The sequence below is a fragment of the Plectropomus leopardus genome, chromosome 20 (assembly GCF_026936395.1).
Source record: "Plectropomus leopardus strain MGB_pleo_1.0 chromosome 20, ASM2693639v1, whole genome shotgun sequence".
Lineage (NCBI taxonomy): Eukaryota > Metazoa > Chordata > Actinopteri > Perciformes > Serranidae > Plectropomus > Plectropomus leopardus.
The window spans coordinates 29,392,800-29,401,841 of NC_142195.1; the positions used below are offsets into that span (position 1 = coordinate 29,392,800).

At 40.2% G+C, this 9,042-nt stretch overlaps 1 protein-coding gene across 2 annotated transcripts in view; it reads left to right on the forward strand.

Annotated features, from left to right (window-relative positions):
* Positions 1 to 6,112: 6,112 nt before the first annotated feature.
* The window catches only part of septin5b (septin 5b), a 14,769-nt gene continuing 11,839 nt past the window's right edge, over positions 6,113 to 9,042 (forward strand). Inside the window, exons 1-2 of one of the 2 annotated variants that reach the window (XM_088071541.1) lie at positions 6,113 to 6,524; positions 6,691 to 6,701. In XM_088071541.1, the coding sequence (XP_087927667.1) occupies positions 6,482 to 6,524; positions 6,691 to 6,701 (54 nt within the window). In that variant the 5' untranslated portion in view covers positions 6,113 to 6,481. Of the gene's footprint in view, positions 6,525 to 6,563; positions 6,702 to 9,042 lie in introns of those variants that run through there. The other variant, XM_088071540.1, reaches the window with a different exon arrangement.

A 9,042-nucleotide genomic window follows, 5' to 3' on the forward strand; every position in this document is an offset into this window, starting at 1 on the left:
ATCTGCTGGTGTTTGTTTTTTTAGTCCAGTATTTTCTGACAGGCTGAAGAATCGATTCCCTCTGACCTACTGTCGCCATCACACGTGTTAAACATGTTAGCGGCACATGTCAGTGAACATGGAGGTCAGTGGGCTTTTCGATATGACGTCTGCAGGCGGTGGTCCGGTACAAGTCGCCCCGGGGCACGTTCCTGTTGACCTTAAAACGCAGAAAGAGTAATCAGGTTAATGCTCGCAGCTTCCTGACAGAAACAAAGTGACGTTATCGGCTGTTGTTATTTGTTCTTTAGGTTTGTGTCAGTTCCTGCTGAAAGGACGTCTGTTCTGCAGCGCTGCGTCGCCACGTTTGGCACTTTTCTGCTAAATTTAGCTACTTTTTACTTGGTTTTGGGCAGTTTTAGATATTACGGAGCACTTTTTGTACCGTTTTTACAGATTTCACCCAATTCAAAGTGAGCTGCTGTATATTCTATATTCTTTCCTCCTGTTAGTGACATTTAGATCATCAAGCACAGAGTCAGACTTTACTCAAAGAAAAAAGCTACTCAGTGCGACCTGAGCCGAAAGACGTTGACTATATCAGTTTTTAGCATTTTAAAAAATATGGTGTGTTTTTTCAGTTTTGTGTACATATATTTGTACATATATTTTAGATAGTTTTTTTAGTTCTTGTCTTAGTCCTCTGTTTTTAGTTTACACAAGCATTTAAATCTTTGAACTCTGAACAAATTTGTTTGCCGTTGGACATGTCTGCGCTGGGGACTGTCGGACATGTCCATGCGCTGGAGCGGGCTGTTGGACATGTCCATGCTGGAGTGGGCTGTCGGACATGTCCACGCGCTGGAGCGGGCTGTTGGACATGTCCACACTGGGGACTGTCAGACATGTCTGCGCTGGTGCATGCTGTCGGACATGTCGACGCTGGAGACTGTCGGACATGTCCGCACGCTGGAGCGGGCTGTTGGACATGTCAGTGCGTGTTTTTGCGCGCTGAGCGGGCTGTCGGACATGTACTGTATATATATATTTGTATATGAATAAACAATAGCAATTGCAAGAAAAGAAAGGAAATAACAAGCTCTTAATAATTTTGGCATTTCATATATATAGATATCTGAGTGTTTGCCTTGTTTTGTTTTCTAAAACATTTGTATGAAATCTGTTCAGAATTAAGCCAAAAAGTCTAATTTGAAAGCTAAAAGTGAGGTATTAACGCTTGAAAGGTAAAGTATGGGTGCAAACTTGACCAAATCTACTGAAAAAAAGGTAGAAATTGTGTTTTCGTCCAGTACTCCAAATAAGTATTTGAAACTGAAAACACAGTATTTCTTTAACTCTTGTCCTTTCTGTTGCCCTGTTTTGATTTCCGGGGGCGTTTTTACCGCCTTATCTCTGCCATTGGCCCATTTCCTGTGTGTAACGGCGCTGTTTCCTGTCTCTGTGGAGCACAATCAGAGAGATAACACAAAATATACTTTTTTTTCCGACTTGTTTATTTTACTATTTCTGGGGCTGCACGTCTCTTTCCTCCTCCTGCTGTTTCTCTGCAGTCGGATCACATCTGAAATATTTTTAACCTCTTGGAAGTCTTCAAACGTTTGTCTGACCAATGAAAAATGAGCGCTCTGTTGTCTCTCTCACCGTCTTTATTTCATTATTTCTGACATTTTGACCCACATGCTGGTGGAAGAAATATTTGGATATTTCACTGCATAAAAGTACCAATGCAACAATGTAAAAAAATACAAATGTAATATAGAAAAATATATATTTATTATGTTATATTATGTTTTCAAGTTGTATCTCAAGAACGCTTTGAAGGAAATTCTTCCAATTTGGCACAAACAGCCACCTGGATTGAGTGATAAACTGTTCTGATTTTGGTGGTCATAAGTCAGAGGTCAAGGTCGCTGTGACCTTGTCTGTCTAAATTCTTGTGAATGCAACATCTTAAGAACAGCTCAGTAGAATTTCTTCAAATTTGGCACAAACTTGGAGTCAGTGATGAAATGATACGTTTTTGATGGTCAAATGTCAAATATCAAGGTGACTGTGACCTCACCTATCTCATTCTTGTGAGCTTGATATCTTAAGAACACTTCGAGGAAATTTCCTCAAATTTAGCACAAACATCCACTTAGACGTAAGAATTAGTTGATGGTTGTTGGTCAAAAGTCAAGGTAACTACAACCTTGAGTCCATATTCTTTCTTGTGATTGCGATATCTCACAAACTCCTTGTGGCACAAATGTCCACTTTGAGTTAACCATGAACTGATAATATTTTGATGGTTAAAGGTCAAAGTAACTGACCTTTGCTGTCTCATTCTTGTGAATACGACATCTCATTAATGCCTTAAATTTTAGACAAAATTTGGCACAAACGTCCGCTTGGATTTAAGAATGAACTAATTCAAATTTGGAAGTCAAAGGTCACTGTGACTTCACAAAGTATGTTTTTGGCCATAACTCCAGAATCCATTTGCTGATTTTGGCAAAATTTCACACCAATGTCAAGGTCAAAGGTCACGTCATGTTCTGCATAAACATTTTTCTGGCCAAAATCATATCTCAGGAGGGGAAACATTTGAGGCAAAAAATCAAGCTTTATAAACTTCTGATCTTTTTAAATGTGAAATCTTCATTTGCAAAGTAACTGAAGTTACAAATAAATGTTGTGAAGTAAAAAGTACAATATTTGCCTCCGGAGGAGAAGAAACTTAAATACAAATACCTTAAAACTGCACTTCAATACTAAATGTACTCAGTTACTCTTTACCACTCGAGCGGACAAACAACAACAGTTTTTCTCGCTTTTTTTTCAAAGAATAAATAAAAATGCTTTCCTCCCGCTCCTATATCCCCCGTCCTCCCCCTCCTCCCTCCATTGTCCCTCCGCCAGGGAAAAAGAGAAAAGGCTCGTTCACAACAATGAGCACTTCCTCCTGCGAGGCGGCGTGCTCCGCAGCAGAATCAATGCACAGCACATGTGATGAGCTATTGTACGCCGCCGAGCTGCGGCCTTCCTGCGTTAGCCCGTTTCCTCCAGCTGAGGTCATTGTGAGAGGGGGGTCTCTATCTGTGGGGAGGAAACACACCCGCACAATACACACACACACACACACACACACACACACACACACACACACACACACACAGTGAGCTCAGAGTTCATGTGCGCGATGTTTCTGCAGACCCTCTTTCCCAAAACCTTTTCTCGGTTTGATTTCTTAAAAACAAGCAAACATGGGAATGAAGGCAATAAGCAACGTGCCAAGAATTAGTAAAAGGTGAGAAGAAAATGATCAGAAAAATAGCTGAGTGAGAAAGAGAGAAAAAGAAAGAGAATCACTTATCCAAAACAAGGGAAAATTAAATGAATATTTCCATAATTATTGAAATGATATAATTAATATTTTGTCACACAAAAATCAATATTTGATGCTTTTTTTGTTTATTTTGTGTCTTTTTTTTTGTTTGTTTTTTCTTTTGTGCAGTAATTTTCTTGTAGGCCTAAGGTTTTTTTTTTTGTTTTTTTGTTAATTTTTTGCTCATGTTTGAGTAATTTCTCAAGGTCAAGGTCCCTTCATTTCTTTCTGAAAGAAATCCAGCCAAATTGCTCTGGTTTCAAAGGCTTAACTTATTTATGTATTTAAATCATAAAGAAATAAACATTAAAAATAAAAATAGATCAATTAGTTATTAATAAAATAATAATAATAATAATAATAATGATAATTTAAAAAATATTATAATTCTCAAAAAGCTAAATTGTGAGTGCGCACGTTGTGTCTCATTTTTTAGAGAAATCAACCCAATTTTCTCTGGTTTCAAATATTTAAATCTTTGTAAAAGGCGTCTAAAAGCAGCACAAGAAAAGTTGATGTTGATCCAGTTTTCAAAGGGTTAATACAGTTTAGAGGGATCTCTGGTGGTGGTTTTACACCCTGTAGCGAAGCCTGGACTCTCTCATGATGATACTTTGATGACATTTCTTGGCGTTTTCGGTCAGCTGGACGGATTAAACCTCTAAACTCTGGATATGATGCTGCACCTTTGACCTGCAGGCCGAGCAGCTCGTGTTAATCCCAGTTTATTACATCAAATCCATCCCTGCAGCCGCTGCACGGAGCCAAACAGCCCGAGCATCCTAAATAAATAAAGAGCTGTTGTTTTGTTTGTGTGCAGAGGTCACGGCGGTCCTGGGGGGTGCTCAGGGAAGGTCGCTCATTGTTTGACCCCCCACCACCCTGCAGCCCACGAGCTCGCACAGGAAACAGAGCCAGCTATGGCAGCGAGCTGGGAGCTGCAGTCCCACGCTCTCATCATTGTTCGTGAGCTGTCTGCTCCTCCCCTCAGGTAGCTGTCAGCACAGTCACAGCAAACCTCTGCTCTTTTCATTCGTTTTGTGGCTCACTGTCGCTGAGCGCTGAGGCATGTCCGGCCGCTGATGGATCAGGGAGTTATTGGCACGTCTGACTGAGTGACAGCTGTTGGCTCTCGGAGGAGTTTACCCTTCTTATGAAAAAAAAGTTAACTTTCAAAATATAAGACATTACACATCCTCTGCGTAGACTTCCCCCCGCAACTGTTTTAAAAACCTGTTTGTTCCTGCCTGCATTAAACTTTTAAACAATACTTAAGGCTGCAGGGATTGTGCAACAGCTCCATGATGTTTTAGCAACGGGGTGTGTGCAATATGTGTTATGTGCAATAGTTTGTATGTGCAATTTGGATTTCAGCGATTTTTGTTGTGATTTAGTGCAGCTGGTGCTAATTTGTTCATATGTGGTTTGTTTTACTGTGATTGTGAAGGCATTTATGGGCAAAGCATCCGAGTTCAAGACCCCGTAGATTTCTCTACGGGGAAGATAAAATATACCGTATCGAATCACATCGTATTGTACCGTATTGAATCATATCATACCGTATCGTACCATATTGTACTGTTTCCTCCTCTTTCATTCCTTCGTATCATACTGCATTTTACGTATTCTACTGTATCCCTCCATATCCTGCCGTATCATATCTTACATCACTTTTCTGGTGCTGCGTTTACCTTTCACAAACATTTAAACCTTTGAAACCTGAGCAGATTTACTTCAAAAACTGTGAAAATGGTGATTAACTTGGCATTAAAAGTCCCCCAAATTGCAATAAATAAATAGATGAATAAATAAAAGGTGATAATAAAATGACCTGAAAATATTTTAGAAACCCAACCAAAGAGAGAGCGAAAACTGTAGGAAAATTATCCAAACAACAGCAAAAAAATGTTGAGAAAACTGTATTGATATTCATGATAATTTTATTCTTAAAACAGTGTCACTGATTTGTTTTCTTTTTCTTTTCTTCATTTTTGTTGATTTTTAGATATTGTCTTATAACTTTAATCACTTTCTTGATCATTTTCAGTCACTTCTTGCTAAATTTGACTTTTTTACATGTTTTAAAATACATCCACCAGTTTTCTAAGGTTTGAAATGGTGACAGTAGAGATGCACAGATAAATTTACTTTCACACTATATTTTCACACTTCTATGTTACCCTGTTTTCCATCCCACAGAGCCACACAATGCTGCTTTGTTGCTGGATATTTTCCTTAAAACACTTGAGTTCCTACCAGGATGTCTATATTCAGGTGTGTGTGTGTGTGTGTGTGTGTGTGTGTGTGTGTGTGTGTGTGTGTGTGCGGTTTTTCTACAAATAAACAAACTTTCATTTGAACCCCAGGTAGCAGCACTCAAAATTAGCAGCACTGCCCAAATTGCATTTGACTATTCTGAAACTCTTTCTGGTGATATAACGGTACAGTAGAGAAAGAGTGAAAAAGTATTTGAGAATGAGTTAAATACTTTAAACTTGCCAAGCATGAGCTCATACTGACCACCAAAACGCAAAATCAAACTCGGATTATACCTACACATTTTTGCTGGAAATGACTTTGTCCTATATTTTCATTATAATTTATTATCACAGTGTTAATTTGATATTTTTCTTTAAAGTAGTTTAAACTATTTATTATTATTATAATTATTATTATTATTACTTTTTTTTACATTTAATTTTTTTTTTTTTTTTTTGTATTATTATCAAACGATAAACAAAATAAAGTCGCAGCAGAGTTTATCCACCTGTGCAGAGCTCTGTGGGGATATTTTGTGCAGAGCAGAGCTTTGCTGCCACCTCCTGGCGTGTCACCTGAGCTGCACGCAGTTTTTTTTCACAATAAATCAGCTCACAATGAGCAGAGCAGTCTGCATGCATGACAGCACACAGTCTGGCGTCTAGAGCACGGAGAAACCATGACACACACGGTGATTTGCTGTGATTCAGAGTCAGTCCTGCACATTTAATTTTGTGGAGCCATCGTCTTCTTCTGTAGCGGCGGCGGTGGGATTTATTGTGCAGCATTAATTAAAGGGACTCCAGACCCGCCCCTTTCATTCAGTCTGGACGCATCAGACACAAACTGTCCAAGATGACGGCCAACAGCAGGTACAGGAGCCGCGCGCCCCGGTCAGGTAAGCCCCCGCAGGTGATTAACGGCGACGTCACGGTTAATTAAGCATCGATCAATGTGTGATGTTTTTATTGGTCTCTTCCTCCGGATGCTGCTGTCCTCCTGCCCGGGATGTGGCTGTCCTCCTCTGCTCCCCAACACGGACTCCTGGACTCTGTCTTCTTCAGATGATGTGGAGGTAAGACACAAAGGTGTGCGCACGTGCATGAACCAACATGATCCCTTTGTTTTGGTGTGTGTGTGTGTGTGTGTGTGTGTGTGTGTGTGTGTGTGTGTGTGTGTCAGCCGTCAGTGCTTCTGGCAGTCAGTCATGTCAGGCTGTTTCCCTTTATTGTCACCACCACACATCATCGCATGAACACTGACATGTTTCACACCGTCGGGTTATTTCAGTTCATTCAGCCTGTATGAATTCTGCATAAATCAAACTGTCTAATAATCTATTAAAAACGAACATCCAGATGTTCAGGAGGTTTTTACCGAGAGCCGAATTACCCATAGACGTCTCTTTTGTGCCAAAACAATCGAACCAAGAGATTAAAATCAATAAAGATACTGAATCAAGCAGTTTCATGTTAGAAATCAATGTTTTTGCAATGCTGTTTGGCACATTAGGAGCTGGAGCGGAGCTGCTGCTAATGTGTGCTCAGCTTTTTTCTCTGATAACTTCAGGTTTTTACTGGGAGCCGAATTATCCGTAGAGGTCTCTGTCTCTCCAAAACAAACAGATCAGGTGATTTAATTTGTAAAAAGACTCACTGAAGAGATTTCATGCTAAAATCAGCGTTTCTTTTGTGTTGTTTGGCATGTTGGAGACATTAAGAATCAGTGTTTTTCCATGAGTTAGTGGCGTCCAGCAGTGAAGGGACTGCAGATTGCAGCCATCAGAAAAATCTCCTGGTCATAATTCCTTCAGTATTTATGGTTCAGAAGGTTTTTACTGAGTTTTTACCTCACTTTAGAAACACTGATATAATTCCTATGAAACAAGTAAATTCAACAAATCTGTGATTTGCAGAAACGCACGTCTCATCTGCTGATTGTGTTGTCTATGAATCCACCCAGAGTAAAAATAAAAGTGTCGCTGTGAACCTTGTCCTCCAAAAACAAGCTGCGCTTTTAGTGAAATCAGATTCCCTCGTACGTCTCACATGCAGCATCTCCTCGCCGCCTTCACTGCCAGCATCTTTATTTTGAGATCTATACCCCGACCCACCAAAATCCCACGAGCAGCTCGGTGCTGTTTGCCTCCGTCCTGCCTCTCAGTTCTGTCTTTTCATGTGTTTTTGGACGGCAGCGGCGAGGCTGAGTCAGAGCAGCGGACGCAGACGCAGCGTGGTGTTCACCCCGCAGTCTGGATCTGTGGAGTTTACTGAGATGTGTGTGTGTGGGAGTGACAAACGCGTCCACAGACTAAATGTCAATATGGAAGCAATACCAAAACACCCCCACACACACATCTCCATATACACAGCTCCCTCAGTGCTCAGGCTGATATTCACTCCATCACACTGCACCTGATCTGATCGCTGAGGAGCTGCACTTTTACTCTGCTCAGTCTGCTGACAGTCCGTCACATCGCTCTCAGGACTGTTTTCAGGGGCCGAGCAGCTCTTTTATTGGTATTTAACTTCCCGTGCATGAAAATAAACCAAACTTTGCACCTAGGTCCTGCACTGGTAAAAAAAAAAAAAAAGAAAAAAAAGAAAAAAGAAAGTTGCAGCAACAAGATATTTTCTTTATAATAAAAGAAAAACACAAAAAATGTTATAAATTAATATTATTTTCTACTTTGATTGTGTTCATCTTTTAACCAACATCACCCCCAATCATAAATATCAAACATTCATTAATTTTCAGAATTTTAACCCTTTAAATGCCAGGTTTTTGTCATGATGCCATTTTGTTTTTAGATTTAAAAAATAAAAAAAACAAACATAAAAATAAATAATTTTCAGACTTATTGTAGGAGCTGAGCTGGAAATTCACTGATTCAACTAAAATACACAACCTGGACTGAATGTCTGCCATATGCATGAACACAGACAAAATGATAAAAAAAGAAGAATGAAAGTGCCTAAAATGCTCCAAACAGTGTCTAATCAGAAAAATAAGCAGGTATTTGTCAGAGTTAACAGCCTCGGTCTCGTTTCCGTGCAGGTACATTTTGTGAGCTGCAGTCTTTGAGTTTGTAAACATCATACGTTTGATTTTATCTGCATTTTTCCTGTTTTATTGTGGTTTTTTGAGCTTCTCCTTCACTCAGCTGAATGCCTCTGCACTGTCGCCTTCGCTGCACGCTCTCCCCTCCCCCCGCCTCCTCTCGAGCCGTTTTCCGCCTGTCGTACTGTATTATGAATACTTGGGAGAACCTGAGGGCTTGCTCTCAGTGTCTCAATAAAACATGAAAGGAATCATGGGACTGTCCTACTAACACAGCCACCGCGCCGAGCTGCCGAGCTGTGAGGGCACATCTGACCCATAAAGGCCGGTCATTGTGGTTAATATACTGCCCTACA